The sequence below is a fragment of the Hyaena hyaena genome, unplaced genomic scaffold (genome assembly GCF_003009895.1).
Source record: "Hyaena hyaena isolate Hyena2069 unplaced genomic scaffold, ASM300989v1 scaffold_422, whole genome shotgun sequence".
NCBI classification, from domain to species: domain Eukaryota; kingdom Metazoa; phylum Chordata; class Mammalia; order Carnivora; family Hyaenidae; genus Hyaena; species Hyaena hyaena.
In genome coordinates, this window is record NW_024081056.1 from 459715 (window position 1) to 481762 (window position 22048).

Here is a 22048-nt window from a genome sequence, read left to right on the forward strand (position 1 = left end):
ATTTGGTCACTTATTCTCAAGAATTCTAGACTGGGGAACAAAGGGCTCTTGGACCTTGTGGGTCAGGGCTCATTTGTATGGTCAGATTGATGCTGTTGAGACTCCTCAATATTGGCTTATGCAGGTCATCACAAGTTTGGGTACAGACTGAACCACCACAGAATAAAAATCACAAGACAGCATTTTAATTGGCCTCCTTAGGCCATTTAACAAAGGAGAAAGCTAACTTGCAAGAGCAAAGAGTAATTAATGAAGGGAGCAAACAGAGGTTCATTTAGTAACTTCAAAATAAGTTCCTCTGTCTGAGGTGGGGAAAAAAAAAGTAGCCTGCAACATAAAGATAAACTGTAGGTATTTAAGTCACAATGCCTTCCGCCAAGAACTGCTCATTACCATCAGATGCTGCAGTGGCAGTGGGGCCAGTTAGAACTAACTTTATTATTAGAAGCAATTAGGGAGAAAAGGGGCAGAATTTCATTTGGTTATTTCAAAACAAGTTTCTGTGCACGGTTTAATGAAGGCCTGCAGTGTCAAGATAAAATGTGTGTTTTACTGAAAACAGCTTTTGCAAATGACTGCTTGTTACCAGCCGGTATCTCCAGGCAGAGCAGTCTGGGTAGGCTGGATTTACATGCATGCTGTAATATAATAGTTCAGCTGTCTCAGCTTCATAGAAGTGTTAACAGGCAATATGGCTTGATGGTTAAGCACATGTGTTCTGGAGCCAGACTGTCTTCAAATCCTCACTCTGACCTTGGTAGCTGAATGACCTTAAGTGACTTTCGGGAATGTTCTAGGCTTAGTTTATTCCTATGTAAAGTGGAGATTATAGTAGTGTTTATCTCATAAGATTGCTGTGAACTATCAATGTGCCTAATATGTGTTAGATGCTGTTGTAATTATGAAGAGTTCTATTCAAGTTAACATTGGGGGTTGTTTTTACAGGGCTTGCAATACAGGGTTACCCTGAATACAAATCAATAATGGATCCATTTACATCTTTTGAATGGAGTTTTCACATAGAGAATGACAACGACATTTGTCTTCACAGTCATAACAGTTTTCATCTAAACTCCTTTCACACAATATTTCAGTATTTCTATATAGTTCACATGTTATAACAAGGTGTGAATGCTTTTTGGGTTTGCTAAACCAGTTGTGTATCATAGGCTTTATTTCCCACCTTTAAAGTAATGGAAGGGACTTTTTATATTTCCCAAGTCTGAGCTCTTCCTTTAGAAATTGCTTGTGCAGCCTTCAACTCTTCCCTCATATACCTACCTGGGCTAAGAGAAATTGCCATGTACCAAGCTTCAAAGACCATTTAAAAAAATGTGAACTGTCACACAACAAATTGGGAGTTGGGCTTTGGATTCCATCTAAATATCCCTTTGAGGCTACCTGTGACCACAGTAAAAGAGATATCTCACCAGTAGTTTCAAATTCACCCCAATGTCCTACTCTTCAGGGAGAGGATGTGCTGCCTTCAGTGATTTTTCAGACACTCCTTCATTAAATTCTCAAGGTTAAAGATTGATTTTCATCAGATGGCTACAATATTTGCATATTCACTTGGGAATATGGCATACTGCTTACCCATTATGTTTTAGTTTTGCAAATCAATAGTATTTAACTAATGTGCCATGCACCATAATATTGGACCCATATGATGAATAAAACTCCTTTCTTAGACCTATGACTCTGTTATTAAAATCTATTCCTTTTGGAGAAGGCTAAACTAGCAAAATGCTCTCTATGCATTTATGTGTTTTCTCAGCTGTGTGTTAACTCACATCATTTTTCTGGTGGCCCTAACTTAATTTATGCTAATTTGAATAAATTACATAAAAGCCTCTTTTATAGAATTTCAGATCGTACCCTGCAGATTATAAGGAAAAAAAAGTTAAAAATACAGGCAAGTATATATTGGTGGGATTCTCTCCAAAGTCTGTACATTCTTGTTCAATATAAGTTTTAGAAAGAAGTTCCAACTAATATTTATTTTATGTAATCACATTGTCTACTTTTTTGAGTACTAATTTTTTTTTCTAGCAATCACATTGTAACATGAGAGATTTTCCTTCTTGAAAGACTCAGAGTTAAAGAATAGTTTCATCAGAGTTGTTGATGCCCATTCACTGTTAGTCTCTCTTAGAAAGCCAAAGTTTAAGGAAAGGGTAGATTCTAAAAAGAATAATATATTCTACATTATACAGACACTATCTGAGGAAAGACTGAAGAAGGAGAGGGTAGATGTTCTTACCCTGGATCGTTCTTCTAGTTTTGTCATCATGACAACTGTTGCACTCCGTTGCTCCCATATCATTCTCCAAAAGTCCCCAAAAGTTTCAGGAAGAGATCCTTGTGTTGCAATATAGGCGTTTTGTTTCCTATAGCCATCTATGTAGTTGGCATTCACATAGTCACTTCCTGGGATGCCTGTAAAACAAATGGTGTCATTCCACTAGGTGAACCTATCACAAGAGGAGACAGCCTGGTATTTGGCCTAATGACAATGTTACATTATTGTTCCACACTATGCTACAGAAATCACAATATATTGAAGTTTGGGTCTTAAGCAGATAAAAACAGGTCTCATGGGGACTATCCCATTAAAGAAATATAGTGTTTCAGATGTTGGATCTTTGTAATATGACAAAGTAGATGACAAAGAAAGAAAAATACAACTGATTGCCTATAAAGTGCTATTTCTCTCACACACTGTCTATTTTCTTCACTGTATCAGTAAGATATAGCATGCAAAGGAGGATAAACAATTATCTGGTCACATTCATCACTCATGCAATTCCACATTGCCAGACAAAAACTAAATAAAATAATGCCTGAATCTGAAAATGCACTGTAGGGTGGAACATGCAATAACAGTGAAAAATTCTTCACAAATTTAGCTACCTGGGAACTCATTTGTAATGCCATTTAATCCTCATAACAACTCTGTGAAGTAAGCACTATCAGGATCCTCCTTTCACAAAGGGGAAAACTGAGATGCATGGAGATTAAAGAACTGGCTCAAATTGGTGGAGTCTGGCTTAATCTTAGGCAGTCTGTCTGTCTTAACCTCTGCAGGGAAGACTTTTCATTTAAACCTCACAGGATTGTTGTACCACATGCATGTCTCCTAGGATTATGACAATTGCTTCCTAACTGGTTATCCCATGTCTACTTTTGTATTTTGCAGTCTGCTCTCCATCTAGCATGAGAACAATTTTTACAAATATATTTCAGACACTGTAATTTCTCTCCTTCAAACCCAATAATGACTTCCTCTTTTACTTCAAATAAAACCCAAACTCTCAACAATGGCTACAGAACTCCTCACTTTTCTTTTTAAAAAAAATTTTAAGTTTATTTATTTATTTTGAGAGAGATAGGGCAAGTGGGGAAGGATCAGAGAGAGAAAAAGAGAGAGAGAGAATGAGAGAGAGAATTCCAACCAGGCTCCATACTGTCAGCATGGAGCTTGATGCAGGGTTCAAACCCACAAATCCTGAGATCATGACCTGAATTGAAATCAAGAGTTGGGAAACCACACAGGTGCCCCCTCTCTGCACTTTTCCAAAAACATTTTGCTCCATTTACTTCCTTGCTTTCTAAACTCGACACTGGCCCACTTCTGTTGTTAGAAAACATTGCTCTCCTACCTTATTGCAATCCCAAATCCTAGAACACACATGGTATCTCCTTCCCTATAAAATGCTCAGCCTGCCTCTCAGAAAGCCTGCTCGTGATACTCTCAGAATCCCTTGGCAACATTTTATTTTATTTATTTATTTGAGAGAAAGAGAGAAAGAGGGAGAGAGAAGGAGTGAATCCCAAGCAGCCTCTGCCCTGTTAGTGTAGAGCTCACTCGGGGCTCAGTGTCATGGACCTGTAACATCAAGACCTGAGCTGAGATCAAAGTTGGATGCTTAACCAACTGAGCCAACCAGGTACCCCTCCCATGACAACTCTTTACACTACTTATTACACATTGTAATTATATACATGTTTGTTGACATGCTTATTTTTTGCTTTGACCTCTAGACCATGTCTCTTTTATTAATCTCTTGCTATCTCAAGGGAGAAAAAGAAATTTGCCCCAGTTCTGACATTAATAAGTAGCAGAGCCTGAATTTAATGCAGATATTCTGAATGGAAGTCTAATTTTCCTTCTGCATACCTTTAAGAGGGATACAGGCAAATCTGAGCTTCCTTCAAGAGAGTTACCAGAGCGATTAAGGAAATCAAAGCTGTTCCATATGAGAAAGGAATACATGTCCCACTTGGCAGAGGAAAATGTGGGAGCTGAGTACTCTGACTGTGAGTATCTGAAGAGAGGGTTAGATTTACTCTGTTAAGACCCAAGTTTTTCAATTCTGAAGGATGTAACGACGGAGAGATGAATTTCATCTCTAATGTCATAAAGCATTTTCAAATTGTCAGAATCAAAAAGTGAATAGATTTCCTTGGGAGGTAATGAGTTGCCTATCCCTGGAGCAGACCAAGCACTTTACAGAGATACTGGCATATCATACAGGCATGATATGAGATGTAGCACCAGAACCTGGTACATGGCCCCTTCTTGCTCTGGGAAAATATGAGTCCTGCAGTTATGAGAAAAAAGAAAAAAAATCTTTTCTTTATAATGGAACATATGTTCCCAAGTTAAAATTATTATATTTCACTGATTGACACTTACAATTACTTTGACTGCTTTTCTGATTCCACTTGTAAAACTGATCCTCTCAAAAAAGTAATGAAAGTCAGATGGGAACTACTGGGCTCCGAGATGAACACATGGATATGGAATACCACCAGCATTAGTGAAAAGCCTTTTGAGTAAAAACTGAAATGCACGGCTGGTTGTAACATTATTCATCTATTACAGCTACTCAAGAAGCAGTTGGGGTTCTGGCAGCCCTTTGTTGATAAAGATCCTATTCCTCCAGACACCAAATTACCGTAGATTCAAAAGACAGTTTAAATAAAGTCTTCAGGTTACTGCCACTGGGAAGCATGCACAACCTCATGTCCACAGGATTTGGTTCTGAGCCAACAATGGAATCTATTTTATAATACAGGGAAAGCTCACTTTCAAAATTTTAATTTAGCAGTTAAAAACATTAAAGGATTGATTAAAAAGGATTCTGGTTAAAGGCCTCCAATATATAGAAAAGTTTTTTCCAAGAAAGTTCAAGATAGAGAAATCTGGGTTAATGACTCAGAAAACGCATCAGCTGGGCATTGTGCCATTTCCCCCTTATCAAGGATAACAACTGTATCTGAACAATGTGTCAGAGAACAGAGGAGATGGACATGAGACTCACATCTAAAGAAAGGGAATCAGACCCATGCAACATTTTTATATAAAATTTAATCATTTATTATGAATAAATTGTTTTTTGACATACTGCTTAAGTCTGAATAATAAATTATGATTATTTTTTTAGGGAGGAGTGGGTTGCTATTTAATAATGCATGGATTTCCTGGGGATAAAAATACAAACAAAATCTGCTTGAACAATGCTAGGGACCTGAGATCTGTACTCTATCACCAAATGCTTTCAGAATTTGGGACTTGATATTTTGAAAAGAAAATTAAAAGGAAAACTTCAGTACCTAGTAGAGCTAATTATTGGCCTAATGTTACATCTTGAAGATAATTCTGAGGCTCCTCTTCTATTTTGAAACTTATCTGTAAGGAGGTAGTATCTGGAATAAATGCCTCCTCCCAGCAAATCTCTTTACATACTCTGGTGAAAAGACATTTCAGGTAGGTCTTCTCATACACATCCTTTACTAGATGGGTATGTGAGAGAGAACTGTGTTCTACAGAAGCTCTAAGATCTAATGTATCAGTATTTCATATAATCCAAATAACATGCTATATAGAAAGCTGAATGAGAAAATATTTTAGAAAGGGGGGTGGCTTGCCCTTTTAAAAATATTAACCTCAGATTGGAAACTAAAGTTGACCATAAGTGTGTTTCAAGTAGATGAGATCTCCGTTTTCAGTGTGACATAAAGATTTTTCAACTGACCTTGTGAAAAACAATACCATGCAGCCTTTCCAACTGTTTTGGTATCATTAAATGCTTCTTCAGTAGCTCTTGATTGTGATGTTTCTGCTGGGAGGCTGGATCTACAAAATCCTTTCCCTTTTTTGGGGTGACCTTCTCCAAGTAATGCAGATTTGTTAATTTAATTTTCAATTCCCTGCCTTATCCAGAAAGTGATTTTGCATCTGCTAATACAACACTAATCAGAGTGCACTACTAATCCAAGAGAGGTTTGTGAGAATTAATTGAATTCCTCTGGGGTTATGATGGATGGCAATCTAATGTAACATGCAGTATTAAAATAATATAGAATCACTATAAATTAGCTAATCGCTTTTATTTTTTGGAGTCAAAAAGACCTTTGTCTAGTGCTAAGGTAATAATGGCACTTGGTGTGTGTGTGTGTGTGTGTGTGTGATTAAAACAATGAAAACATAACAAAGATGTCTGCCTTTAGCTCATCATAGGCAAAAACCTTAGGGCTAGCCCTGCAGGAAGAACTGTGTCTCAGTTGGTCTTAATGTCTTTGTTCAAGAACAGCTTAGGGGCGCCTGGGTGGCTCAGTTGGTTGGGCGTCCGACTTCGGCTCAGATCATGATCTCATGGTTTGTGGGTTCAAGTCCCATGTTGGGCTCTGTACTGACAGCTAGCTCAGCCTGTTTCAGATTCTGTGTCTCTCTCTCTGACCCTCCCCTGCTCATGCTGTCTCTCTGTCTCTCTCTCAGAAATAAATAAAAAACATAAAAAAAAAAGAAAAAGGAACAGCTTAGATTGAAAACTTGTTTCCTAGGAATTCATGGTTTTACTAACTTTATAAAAATAAGTTTCATGATTTCCCATGTACTAGTTCATGTGTCCTCTCCAGTTATCAATAGTCATGTAAACAGGTCCAACACTAATAATTATCATTCTAATCTTGTAAGTGAAAAAACTGAGGCTAGATCTTGAGTTCATATTATATCTATACACCTGTGTTACAGTGTATTTCATCAGGTAAGGGACTGGTTTTTCTCATGTTATATACACAAATTACCATATACATATTAGCTGTATACTGGGCTTTGCATTTAGGGCAAAGAAACCTTGGGGTTTCTTCAAGCCTTTAAGACCAGAAGAGGTTGTGATGAAGTGAATGATTGGTAGAGCACTGCTTCTGTGTCCTTCATGCATGGCAAGACACAGAAACAGCTATTCAAACAGAATTAGGCCAGTTTTAGGCACTCATTTCATTTGTTGGGAATTACTGGTTATAGCTTTCAGTGGAAAGGAAAGTAAGTCTAGGCATGGACTTCACGCTTCACTATCCTTTTAATTGTTTGCAAAGCTTTGGAAACTTACCATGAATTCAACATGCAAAGACAATGTCATTTTTCTTCATCTAAGCATAGGATTAATAGAACAGGGATTCATGATGTTGGTCCCACATGTGTTTGAATATTAACAGAAGGAGAGGAATCCTTGGAAAGATGAAGCTACTCAGAAAGATTATTCGTGATGAATAAATAATTCATGCTGAAGAATGCTTTAAAACCTTGGAAGCATGTAGAACTGCCAAAAAATTTACTATCAGAGCTGTTTTGTCATGACTGGGTTAATTTTTCTTTCTCCTGTTAACTTGAGGAGTACTAATTGGGTCATATGGTATTAAAAACAACAAACAACTTGCTTTGCATTCAATTTTTTGGGTCAGGAGATGATTTTATTTGAAAAGGTATCTCTTATTGAGTACTGTTCATAATTATAAAAGGTTATAATAAGGCCTTATGCCCTGATGATAAGTGAACAAGCAGGACCCAAAATAGTACATGAATCATTTTATAAATGTGAAATTAAGTAACTAGAAGGGGTATGAGAGTACTTCTGTATCACTCCATACTGTAGGGAAAGTCACATGTGCCTTTTAAAGCCTTGAAACAATACAAAGCACTTGCTAAAAACTTAGAGAAATTGGCCAGGAAACCAGAACTCCTGTCTAGGGCTGCTGGTAGTTTGCTCTTTGACATTTGGGCAGTTGTTCAACTTGTCCAGACCTCTGATTGCTTATCTGCTAAACAAGGCATGTTGGACAAATTGAGTCCCTCAAGTCCTTTTGAATTCTAAAATAAGATGTCTCTCTGTGGTATTCTTAACCTTCTTGGATTCAGAAATCTCTGTGAAGTTATTTTAAGATAGAGGCTTTGTGTCTCTCAGATTAGGCAGGAACATGCTCTGATGTTCTTTCGCGCTGATTCTTATTGCTTTTATCTCTTATGTGCTGACATAAGATTTCTTTTGGTGTGACTGATACTTGAAATCTTGATTAGAACCTAGTGGGGTAAAAAGCAAACAAATTCAAAAACAAGAGGGGGCAGTGGGACTAGACTAGTAGGTGGTCTATTCATGGAAAGAAGCTGTACCTGGATTGTGGAGGTGAGAACGAGGGAGAGGCAGCCTTAGAGGGAAGGCAGAAGCCCATCCCTGGTTCCAGTGGACCAGCTGCTGCCATACCACAGGGCTGGCGATGGACCTTTGGCTGAGTGGCTGACTCTGTCCTGACTCACAGCAGGGTGCCAAAACCCAAGTACTTTATTTCCTTTCACTACTACAAATCCTTAGCGAAGTTTGTGTCAAGAAAAAAATGTTTTTTGGTAAACCAGTTTATTCTGTTTTAAGATAGAAATCCTTAAGACCCAATAGAGAATAAAATCTACTTTTTACTTCAAAACAATGTCCCCTCCTCCAGTTCAAAACACACACACACACACAATCCCTAATAAGAATGAATTGATGATAAAGACCTAGATTGCAATTTTACCCACTATGCAGAAAAAAACATTAACTTTGTTTGCTGACACTGGGAAAACTAGAGAAGAGATAATAGAACAATGAAATCCAATAATAATTTATTAGTAAATTTATTTAATTCCAAATGACACAGGCCTCTTTCCCCTTTACTGGAGCTTGTCTTCAGATTCTGTGTCTTCCTCTCTCTCTGACCCTCCCCTGCTCATGCTCTCTCTCTCTCTCTCTCTCTCAGAAATAAATAAAACATTAAAAAATTAAATAAAAGATTCTATGTCCTTTCCCCCTTGGTTTTCTATCCCTCATCACTGCTGAAGAGGCTGGGTTATGAAAGTAGCCACAGAGAAGGATGTGGGTGATTGGATTGTCACTGAATGCTTCCCAAGATTAACTATGTAAATTGAGACTCATTAGCACCTGTGATAGAATGGGCTCATTTCTAGTTAGGGAGCACTTTGCCCTGAAATAACGCAAAGTTTGGGCCACTACCACATCACAGAGTTTTGGTCTACTAAGATTTTATTAAAAAGAGTCAAATTATTATTATTCAACAGTGAGGTAGTCTGAATCAAAGGCAGAATATGGCAACAGGAGTTCTCTCTGTAGGAAACTCGCAGAGCCCCAGCTTCCTCATAGATCCTAAAATATGAGCAGCATTTTCATTATGTCCTTACTCAACACCCCTGTGAGAATCAAATAGTCAATGCATTTGAAATTTCCAAAATACCAGTGGATATTAGTTATTCTTATGATGAAAGTAATGAACAGGCATGAAATAAGCCTACTCATTCCTTAATATTCTACTGATGAAAAGTTATTCCAAACCTAGAAGGCCCCTTTCCATTTTCTATATTAAAAAATAATGGAGAGGACAAAAATAATTTTTTATGACTTCCCAGCAATATACAACCTGTGTCTTTATTTCAACAACAGAACCATGGCACAGATGATGGAAGTTTCTCTGTAGCCTCAGAGCAATGAAGTGTAGATTCATTAGCATAATCTTCAGAGGTGTACAATAAAAATGAAAGAAACTAATCCCAATAACTGAACTAAAGACATTAGAGATAAAAATAAACTCATGGACATTTTTGATTTACTCTTTGATTGGCTTCCTAGAAACAGTAAAGAAGAAAATCAACACAATCAGCCATCCCCTAAAAAGATTTTTTTTTCTCTTTTCCAGATAAGAAACACTACAGGTACAGGCTAAGGTAGGAGCTAGGGCATAACAGATCCCCACACCACTTGCTTGGCCACATGCAGGAGAAAGATGTCATTTAAATAACTCTAATTAGTCTTTAGGCAGGCAGGCTTCAAGCACCTTGTGAAACTGCTCCAAGTTCCCAAAGGCTAACTCCTATCCAGCTCTCCATTTAAGGCAAATTAGGTTATGAAAATTTAACTGTGACCTGCTCCTCAAAAATAAATGCTTTTATTAAAAAAATAAAAGGACTGGGGCGCCCTGGATGGCTTAGTCGGTTAAGCGTCCGACTTTCGCTTAGGTCATGATCTCGCGGTTCGTGGGTTCGAGCCCCGCGTCGGGCTCTGTGCTGACTGCCAGCTCGGAGCCTGGAGCCTATTTCAGAGTCTGTGTCTCCCTCTCTCTCTGGCCCTCCCCTGCTCACGCTGTCTCTCTCTCTCTCTCTCTCTCTCTCTCTCCTAGAAATAAATAAAAATATTAAAAAAAAATAAAAGGACTACTCTGAAATAAAAGTATTAAACTTTGTCATGTTTATAAGCAATTAGCTTGAAAAATGAAGGGCTGGAAATGTTAATCACTGATTGCTGAATCAATGATTGATGTCCTGAGCAAGGTGAGGAAATAAACTCCACCAACACCTGGATAAGATTTAGAGAAGTCTTTTTTTATTTTTTTCTTTGGATGGAGCATATTGTCTACCAAAAATCTTTCACTAATTCAAGTAGAACTTCAAGAGCAAAATAAAATGAACAAACGCATACCCACAAATTAGTCATTAGTGTTTGAGGGTCAGGGGAGAGGGGGTAATGGTAAAGAGGAAGGTAGAGAGATGGGGGAGAGGGAGAGAGAGGGAGAATGAGAGGGTACGGGAACCAAGAGGGAGGAAAAAGAATGATATTTATTGAATTGATGTGGGAAATAGCACATGACAGCTATTAAAGGGACGTGTTACTGGGGAAAATAAATTCTTTGATGTCAGAGCTTCATATGGAACATTCATATTTACTATCACATAATTAATATTTGATTTAAAAATGTTGGATAGGTGAAGAAAATATCAAATGATTCTGTAAAAATAAAATGTAACTCACCACATGGGGAATGCGTGAAATGGGAGAATATGTTATTGTGTGTTGATAGCTGTGTGAAATGAATCTGTAGACTCTTGAGCATTCTGCAGAAGGAGGCTAAGACACTACTTAAATGTGAGTGAGGCCCTAGTGTTCTGGTAGAAGGTGAATCAACACTACATGGGTATACCCTTAGTTTCTTCTCTTCACTTTTATGAAACATGATTTATCTTAGGGGCAGTGATTTCCTGTGAGGCACTTTCTCATTTTAAAGGTACTAAATTGCCCATCTCACAAATAATCAAGTTATTGTAACATCATATATATTATTTACAGTTGGATTTTTTTGGAATCACTTGTATTATGCAAATCAAACAGATGATATATTTTGGATTTTCATTTAAAAGAACACATTCTCCCCCTCTTGAATTTTGCAATGCTATTATGGGTCTGGTTTCCATTTATCAAGCACCAATATATGCTTTTTGCTTCACAGAGTACTCCAAATATATGCAGCTTTTTCATTTGGATATTACTAATTTTTGCATAGATCACATACAGAAGAAATACCATCTGAGGATAAATTATAAGATATATCAATAGTAGTAATAGAATTCATAACAGCAATGATAATTTTAACAGTTTCCAATATTTATTAGGCATTTTCTTTGTGCCAGCCACTCTCCTAAAAACTTCACAAGTATAATTCATTAAATTCTCCTGGGCATTCTAGAATGGAGGTATTATTATTAATGTTATTGTACAGATGAGGAAATCAAGGCACAAACTCTTCAGAAGCAGGAAAGGCATAGGATGATTTAATAGAAAAGAAATTCTTGAGAAGCATATGGGCCCTTGCAAGAATGTACTCATTAAAGAGAAGTGAATACATATACTTAGGTTTTGAAACTTTAAATATATTCCCCCAAAACCAGAAAAAATAAAATTCATATTTAACTAAGCTTATCTTATTAGATTAATAAGCACTAGTGTTACAGAATGCATGTGACATGATGTGGATTATTTTTTGCCATTTCTAACTTCTCATAGATAAAACCATTTAAATCTGCCTTGGCAGAAGAGGCACACACAGGGCAATAATTCAACTTGGAGTAAACACTCTGGCTTAAATATGAGTGTTCCTTTTGTGGTTTGTTTGTTTCAGAATCTCTTAATGTCTACGATTTAATATTTATCTAGTAAATATTACTTAGTATCTATTGATCTCTAGATGTAGAATCAATATTCATAATTTTATGAAGAGCATGAAGGGTCTTACACATTTTCATTTTATTCTCAAACAGAACTAAACACACTAAGTCAGGGTTCTCAATTGATGAATGGTCTTTCAAAGGGCTTTTGAGTCCTCGAAATTTCTGAAAGTAGTGTACAAATAAATTGGGTAAGCGTTTTCAGTTTTCAAGTGGCATTTAAAATGCTCATTTTTTAAAAAGGTATATTTATTTGAGAAAGACAGAGGCAGGACGAGTGGGGGAGGCGCAGAGAAAGAAGGAGAGAGGGGAGGAGAGAGAGAGAGAAAGACAGACAAAGAGAGAGAGAGAGAGAGAGAGAGAATTCCAAGCAGGCTCCATGCTGCCAGCTCACAGCCCTATGTGGGGCTCAAACCCATGAAGCTGTGAGATCATGACCTGAGCTGAAACCAAGAGTTGGACACTTAACCACCTGACCCACGTAGGCACCCGGTGTGATTGTCAGATTCTAAAAAAAATCTAGCTTTTCCAAAGGGTGAATTGTACTAAATAATATGCCCAAGGTCACAGAACAGCTTAAACTAGACTTTAGTGGCCAGTCTTCTGTCTTTTTATTCAGTGTTCTAATAGAACTTTAAAAATAATATTAAACATTCTGTTTTCTTATTCAGTGTTCTTTCTAATAGAATTTTAAAAATAATATTAAACAAACAAAAAAATTCCACCTGAAAGCATTTATATATCATTTATTCTATGGAAAACTTCACTTCAACTAGAGTCTAAGGACACAACTGAAGACCTCTAGTTCTCAGATTTCCAACAAAAATATTTGAAAATATATATTTCAAAATTCCTAGACAATCTTCACAGATTTTCAGCAAAAATGTTTGAAAATATATATATCAAAATTCCTAGACAGTCTTCACAGCCAAAAAGGAATCATGTTTGAATTAGGTATGACATATATAGGCACAGTCTTCATGACTTCAAAAGTCTGTTTAGTTATGAATGGGCAATTGGAGAGAACAGCAGTCTTGAGTCTGAAAGATTCATGTTAGAATTTTGGCTCTGCCATGAATGAGCTACTAATTATAAACAAGTTACTTGATTTTTAAAACTTCAACAGTTTCTTAATCTATAAAATTGATGATAACAAGTAGCTTTTGATAAAATCTATCCATGACTTTATACATTATATAAAATCTATGACATGGTGCCCAAGATCCCAAGAGATTCATATGTATTCTGACTTCTTGCCTTTGCTGTTGACATAAAAAGTAGACTTTTAAAAAGTTTGCTTTATATTTAGTCCTGGCCAACAATTAAAAAACTCCATTTGAATATGGCTTTTAAAGTGAGATGTTAATTATGATCCTACTAATATAAATACAATACTGGCAGCAGTGAAGAGATTACATTTTAGGAAAAAAAAACACTTTCATCTAGGACTGAAATAATTAGATTGAATTTTTGCTAGTTATAGGACATTACAATAAATAATCTGCCACAAATTGATATTCCTGATTTTATAAGAAGTTGAAGATACATACAAAGATTTGAGGTAAGTAGATCACTTTTGGAATCAATTAGGGATAGATGCACTTGACCTTACTTCTGTAACTGTAGACCTAATCATTGGGATCACTACCAAGTCCCTATATTGTGTCAATGCCTCAGATTAGTTCTGTCATAAAACAGGACATGAAATACTAAAAGGTATTACTTATATTATCCACAGATTACAGCCCAATGTTAAAGTGGACTTTTAGGCAAAGTGATAAGTCTGGGCATTTAGATTCAAGCTAGTGACTTAGTCACAGACACATCCTCTATCAGTAGGAAAGCAGTGTGAATGATATGGGCCTATGCAGGCATGGGTCGGGGAATCACAAGAGCTCACTTCCAGTTTGAGCTCTATGTGGTGTGGCTTAGGGCCAACACTGAAAGCTTCACTCTTCTCATCTCCAAGTGTGGATATGAATATAGTAAGATACTTATGCTGTTGCTTCATCAAACTGTAGTATAAATGATACAACTGATAAGAAAAGTACATAGAGTTAACTCATGCTAGTCAGAAGTGAAGGGAATTTCACTCACATGTGGCTTTTAAAAAATAAGACAAATTAGTAAACAAATAAAAAGAATCAGACTATAAATACAAACTGGTGACTGTCATAGGGGAGGTGGGTGGGGGGATGGTCAAGATAGGTGAAGGAAGGGGAGTGGGAGATATAGTCTTCTGGTTATGGAAGGAATAAGTCACGGGAATAAAGGGCACGACATAGAGCATACAGTCAGTGATATTTTAATAGTATTGTATGGTGACAGATGGAGGCTACACATGTTGTCTGCATAGCCTAATTTATGCAGAAGGTGAATCAGTTGCCTAACACTTAGGTTGTATACTTGAAACTAATGTAACATTATATGTCAAATATATTCAAATTTAAAAAATTAATTAAAAGAAGTTTCAGCCGAAACAATTGATACACAGAGAAGACCAGGTTACATAACTAGTAAGTGACAGAGCTGTGACCCAAACCCAGATTTCCTTGCTCTTATCTTTTGGTTTATCCATTTCTTTTTTCCTATGTTAGTAAAAGTAATGAGCAACTCTGGATCCTATAAGATCAAATATATTATTATACATTATTTTATTGCAAATATAAGTATTAGTTTACATTTAGTCTTTGACAACTTTTATCTTAAACTATGAAAATAAATCCTATCACCTCTCTTCCTCAGGAATTACTATGTTCTCTTAAGAACAGCTTAAACGTGAAGGGGACGGCAACAGTAAGTGAACTAGTCAAAAATTTAATTGTGTTTCCACGCTGCTTGCTCTGTAATTCAATAATTTTAAGGATTCTGTAGTTAGAACTCTCTTGAATTTACTCCACATTTTCTCCAGCATAAATAAGATAGCTGTAATTTGGAAACATGTCATGATATATCACTATTTTCAAAGAATTCAATAAGCATGCTGGTGCTGACACACAATTCCCCATTCTTTATTTCCCCTGCCACTGCTAGGTGGAAGTTGTGTAAAAGTTCTGCTCTAAGAAACAAAGATAAGGATACTACGAATCACTGTGGTGATTTCCCAGATTTCCTTTATTGTCTGTCAGACAACTCTGAGAAGTAAATATGAAGAGCGGCCAGCACCACTAGGGGAACAGCAGCAAAAGTGTCCAAAACAAAACCTTCGACCAGTCTTTTAAGTTATCACCACAAGTGGAACCTAAAACAAGCATGTTAAATTTTGTAAATTGTGCCTGAAATCTCTTAACATTTAAGTGCTTTGAAAAATCTGGCTGGATGTCATCAAAGGTCCTTTTATGTAAGAAGCCTCGGTGAGTGATTCTGTGGTTCCAGTCACCAGCATTTCCCTTTCTGTGCTTAAGATATAGGATGATCGCTTACCCCCTTAAATATCTGCTGATTAGGGCTTACTCTAAGATAAAATGCTGTTCATGGTTGTAATCTAGATTAAAGCTCTTTCTATAGCCCATAAACTTCAATTAAATGCTTCTAACCTTTTGCATAAGACTTAAAATTGAAAGACTTTTGGTTTCTAGGTCAACTCTAGATTTAGGGTATATTTGTGAGCATAGAGCTATAAAAAGGCAGGTTTTAGTCTGATTCAAGTGCTTTGGCTTTTGTACTGTAAAAATAGCATAGGAATGAAATGTACATAGTTTCCATCTATCATAATAAAGGTACAAGGAGGAATATTCTTTGCCCTTCGACATACTTTACTGTTACGATGGTGGAAAATAAAGGTTAAGGAAAATAATGATAAAGTGGGTAAAAGTACAGGGACACAGTAGTATTGAATGACCTAATTCTGAGTGGAAACAACGCTACAATACAGCAAAGGCAGACTGACAAGTTTTCCGGCCAAGATCATGCCAAATAGGTTCTCAATTTACATTCATTTAATTTCTATAATTTACCTGTTCCGCTAATGGAAAAAAGATTTCTCTTCTCCATTTGTGACATGGGTTAGTTTCCCTTTAACTGTGGAGTTGATTTAAGAAACTTGAGACAAGAAATTGCTTTTTTTTTTTTAATTTTAAAGTGGGAAATACAGAGATAAAATGTGCATGCTATATGCAAATAATCATCCACATAAACCAATTACAGTTTTCAAACAGGACTTGAAGCAATTACCTGTCTGACACCATCTTGCTTGAAGTAGCATTGGTGAAATTTTGATAAACCTGATCAAGTTTTTTCACTATGGAAAAATGTTAACTCTCAAAGTCCTATGATCTTTAATAGCCTCAACAAGGGATTATAACATTTTCCAACATTGAAAGTAAAATTGATTATGAGAATTTTATAAAATATATCTATGCCATGTAATACCATTTTGAAGAAAGGGGGCTACAGGTATGGGCTTACTCAAATGGTGAAAGATAGTTCTTGTTCCCCCCCAAAAAACTGGAAATAAATGTATTGGTTGCCCTTTGTGCTTACTGGGAAAGCTTTTAAGCAGCGTTTCACTTTCAAATTAATTTTGGGCACCAAACAAGACATGTAGGACTTGGTCAGAGTTAGGAGGTAAGTGGTAGTCATCACAGATTTGGAAAGCAGAAAAATGTGAAAGATACTTGAACAACTGTAGATGGAAATATTTGAAATGTAAGGTTCTGAAAAGGACTGGGTCTGAAGCTGATATTATTTAATGTTTAATAAAACATCTGGAAGAGGGTAAGTGGTGAAACTTCAAGTATGAAAAGGCCACAGAGCTTTTCTCGATGCCAATAAGGATGAATGTGGTATGTGCAGGTGGTCCAGGTTAGCTATTATGACAGAAGAAAGGATTTAAGTGACATTGTAAACTATTTTGTAAGGACAGCAATCTAATGTATTACCATAGCCAAAAAAAACAAAACCAAAAACAAAAAAGAAGCTAACAAATAAATGCTAAGTGTTGTACATGAACTCCTACTTGATTTTAATGTGCCATGTGAAAGGATTTATTAATGGAAAGGGATGAATGGAAAATACTCTCCTTATGAATCCTTACAAGAAGCTTGATATATTAGAGGTGTATTCCTCATCTTTTAGGAGCAACTATTCCCTCTGGAATGTACTCCTAGCTACAATTGTGAGAGATAGATTAGCAAGCAGTCCACAAATTAGCTGTACCAGACATTTCCAATAATTTTTATAAATCACCACACGACAAACTCCTAAACCTTCGACTCTCCCTAGGAGCTATCCAGATTTATTTATATAAACCCCTCACCCATTTAAAAATATAAGCATGTTCTGACAATCATGTGTTTATTATATCAACAACCATCAGTAAAATGGGTAACTCCAATTTGCTTCCCCTCTACAAGCATCAACTACCTTATGAAGTCTTTCAGCTAGAGTAGAGGCAAGAAGGTAATGAGAGATGTTTCTGTGTTATACGGTGTTGGGTATATTGTGTGCCCATATACAGTATATTTGTATGAGTAAGAAAATGTGAGAACAGGAGGTGCCTGAATATTAATTAGCTATTTCCATAGATAGCGAAAACCCTAACTAAAACTATATATTCATGCACACACTTAAAAATTCATGAAAAATAAAAATGTAAATAATGTCTGAATTTCCTTACCTTCTATTGCTGATAGGAGAACCCGGGAATGATCATATGCGATTACATTTGCATATCTATTCTTTGGTTTGTTTACTTCCAAGTTTGAATGTTCCCATGTGAACTGCTGGCCAGGGTCGATTGACTAAAAGAAAAACAGCACACACGCATACACACATTGAAAAAATCAATATTGAATAACACCAGATTATAAGCATTTATCACAAGTAACACACATGATTTACAAAGAAAAGTCTGAAGCCACGCTTCATCAAGATGACCCTACTTATGAAGCTGAACGCTAATATACCCAGCTTAACATGAAACGATTAATCATAGTAAAAAACAGTGATAGTCATCAACAATTGATTCAAATGAAAAAAAAATCAATGTAGATGTTCTGTTAATATTGGAAAGGCAGGGCTTAAAAAATTGTTTTACCTTTCCATTTCCTTCTCTGCAGCTGTAGTTTATAAGTTGTCCGGTTCAATATTCCTTCTGGTTCTTTGAACATTATTTTAACTTGATTATTCTCGCTACTCTTTCCTGTCAGGACCTAACCTCACCCTTTATATTTATTGGTCATTGACTAGCTTCACTGGGCACAGGTTTCCTTGTTCTTTCTTCACTTCTAGGCTTCCATTTTGATGGCAACTTAAAATTTTGTCTGTTTCTCCATAACACACTATGACCAGTATCACAAGGCAATTTGTACAATTCAAACAGTTAAGAATAACAATAAAGAAGGGAAGGTGGTTAGAGCTAATGATTATTTTCAAATATTAACTTATAACCCAATGCAAATGGGATCTAATTGCTTTTCTATTTATCATGTTTCCTATTTATTATTATGTGTTATGTTTACAAAGCTTGCTTCTTTTTATTCTTTAACTTAAACATATTTTTAAATGATTTTTAATGCCTTTTCTAGATGCCTTCATCCAACCCATTATTTGATAATCTAAAATACATATTACACAGAATGTAATATATAGATTTTTATGCTTAAATCAGTATCATTATTTTGAGACTGAACTCAGGAACTGATTATTTAAAAAAAAACCTCTGAGGGACGTTTTAATTTCCTGCAATGTATGGAAATCAAAACATCTTTTTTTAAATTGTAGGACATGTACACTTTTCTAAGACATTTCAAGGTAGATGGAAACATGAGTTCAGTAATTACATAAACATGATCTCAAATTATTAAAATCAAGTTTTCAGAAATAATGATTAAGGTTATATGCAGGTAAAATTCTGTGAAAAGTAAAGATACTATGTTGTGTTAATAGAATTTTTAGCAGTTATTTTTGATACTGGGCATTTTTCATGCCTTTATGTGTATATGTAGAACTGGAAAGTAAAACATATCCAATAAGAGTGACAATATTAAAGATGTGTATATTTTGTGTTTAACAGCGATGGTAAAACTCACAAGTGTGAAGAGTCAGCCTATTAATCCCAATGAATAGCCTCCAAACATACTAAAATTCTCAGCAGTATATATTGTAGCCCCTATTTTACCTAGGATTATAAAACCCCTTTTCATTTCTTAGACAATGCTAATCTATATATAACTCGTCCATCATTGAAAAACATTCAGCAAAATAATTATCTATGCTTCAGAGTCTAAGGAGTCATGTAATCAGGGGTCTTTCTAACTTGTTCTTCCAGGGAAGTTCATCATCTCCCTTGCAGAATATACTTATCTCCCAGTATATGGTAAGCTAAAACATGCAGATGCCTGGGTGGAAGCTTTCAAGTCAACCTTGAATCTTCTCTATACAAAGCATCTTTATTTGGTGACCAAGCCATACCTTAATTTTTCTTAAATCAGCCCCAAATCACTAGCCCACTGTCACTCCCTAAATTCAATCTTCCAGTAGCTGATGTCTGCTTGGACTCTCTTTTCAAACCTCTAACTCCAATTTACTTTTCATGTCCAGAAGCTCAGCTCTGGACAGGTTAGGTTCCTGCTTAAGAACATCCACTGACTCTGAATAACCTACAGCTTAAATTCTAGAGTCCTTAGCCACAGTCCTATCTATATACCTTCGGTCATCTTTGCATCTACAAAGATGGCTCAATAAATGGTTCAACCAATTTTCTTAAATGAATTGAATTGATGGATAAATGTTGTTAAGAAGAGTTCATAAAGAGAAATCATGGAGTAATTCTTCCCTGTAACATGGCAGTTAGAGAACAGACAATGGAAACTGCAAGGTACAGTGCACTAAAATTAATACTTTAACACTCATTATCATATGGTTTAATAGTAAAATATGTGATCCTGAAATTACAACTACCACTGATATTCCACTTTACACTGATAAGCATTACTGAGTACATAAGCTTCTTACACATTATTCTCTAAAATATCCCAAGAAGCGGCTAAGCTCACTGATGTTCAGTGCTTTGGTGGAAGATATTACTCCCTCTGATGGCCCTGTTACTCAGACTACGATCATTCACAGATGTGTAAAGTGGCAAGCATTTAATTAGACTAATGAAATTGCATCTATCAATGCAGACACTGTTAACTCATGTCCATTTCCACTCTTGCCACATATTCTCAGCCTTCTGAATTCTCGATTTGATACCTACACATTGAAGAGTTTAAAAACCAGTAATGGAAACATTAGTTTTATGTCACATATGTTAATATGCTTAGACTTAAAGTATGACCCATGAGAAGAAGATCTATAAGTAATAGGATAATTATAATAGCTGCCAGGTCATGCAGTATCCTGTTTAATTTTCACAAATAAGGTAGATATTGTTATTTTCTCCATTTTCCAGACAAGGAAATTGAAGTAAAGAAAGATTAATTTAATAAATCTTACTGGAGAGCTGCTTTGTGGCAGGCACTGTGCTATTTGGTGGTTAAGTAATTTGCTCACACAGCTAGACTCATACATTCACCCTCAAACCCAGGTCTATGTGATTTCAAAGCCTAACTGATGATTAACAGCTAGTAATTACCAAGCCATGAAGGCCACTGCAAAATGAGGAAGCCCAACGTATGAAACAGACTTAAACAAAACTATCCTTTATCTCACCAGTCTGAAAAATATTTCTTCCCAACTGATCATCCTCTGTCATTCTGGGGCAATTCCATAAGAAATTAAGTTTTAGAAATGAGGTTGGCTTCACATGGATGATAAAACAGATGGGATGCAGCTTACATTTATACTCGTTTTACACGGATCAAACAAACATTGATTGAATAATGCTAAACTGTCTTTGTGCAACACATACTCATCTATCTGTATCTATCTGTCTGACTGAACGTTTAACAATACACAGCATAGGTCATTACTCTGGAGCTTGTCAGAATGCTGAGAGCAGTAAACACAGTAAAGAATAGCAACTACTGAAAGTAGGTGAGATATAAGATGATCTTTTCTATTTAGAAAAAATAAAACTGGTTGAGGAAAATCAAATTTCAATTATTCATGTTAATGAGGCAAAGGTATCATGGATGACTAAGACCCTAATTTTCAAAACTCGCTCTTGATGTTTTCCTTAGTGCAAGATGCAGGCACATATGCTTTGCCTCTTTGTTTTTGGTTTCTCTTGAGGTCCTCTTAGGAAGAATGAAATGGTAAACATGGAGAAAGAGCAACCTTGGTCTTAAGAAGTTCATTTCCAGGGTGCCTGGGTTGCTCAGTCAGTTAAGCATCTGACTTTGGCTCAGGTCATGATCTCAGGGTTCGTGGGTTTGAGCCCTCCATCGGGTTCTATGCTGACAGCTAGCTCAGAGCCTGTAGCCTGCTTCAGATTCTGTGTCTCACTCTCTCTCTGACCCTCCCCTGCTCACAGTGTCTCTCTCTCTCTCAGAAATAAATGAAAAACATTTAAATTTTTTTTTTAAAAAAAGAAGTTCATTTCCACTTTAGTCTTACATTTTTGGCCAACATATCCTGACTATACATTTTCCTACTATAGAGTTAACCTGAGGCCACCCCAATATTATCCGAAACAATTTGAAATAAGCACTCTTATTTCTAATGGGTTCTTTTTGTTCTTCCTGCTGTTGGTGTTTGGTTTTCCTCAGCCAGACTCTCAGGTATCTCTTCTCATCCTTCTGACAACTGTTTATGCAAACATGTGTTGGTGACATACCC

At 36.2% G+C, this 22048-nt stretch overlaps 1 protein-coding gene across 1 annotated transcript in view; it reads right to left on the reverse strand.

Annotated features, from left to right (window-relative positions):
• Nucleotides 1-22048, reverse strand: part of PTPRD (protein tyrosine phosphatase receptor type D) — a 533426-nt gene that overhangs the window by 62710 nt on the left and 448668 nt on the right. The window contains exons 26-27 of the mRNA XM_039252611.1: nt 17943-18066; nt 2264-2439 (exon numbers count right to left, since the gene is read on the reverse strand). Coding sequence (XP_039108542.1) covers nt 2264-2439; nt 17943-18066 — 300 coding nt within the window. The remainder of the gene's footprint in view (nt 1-2263; nt 2440-17942; nt 18067-22048) is intronic.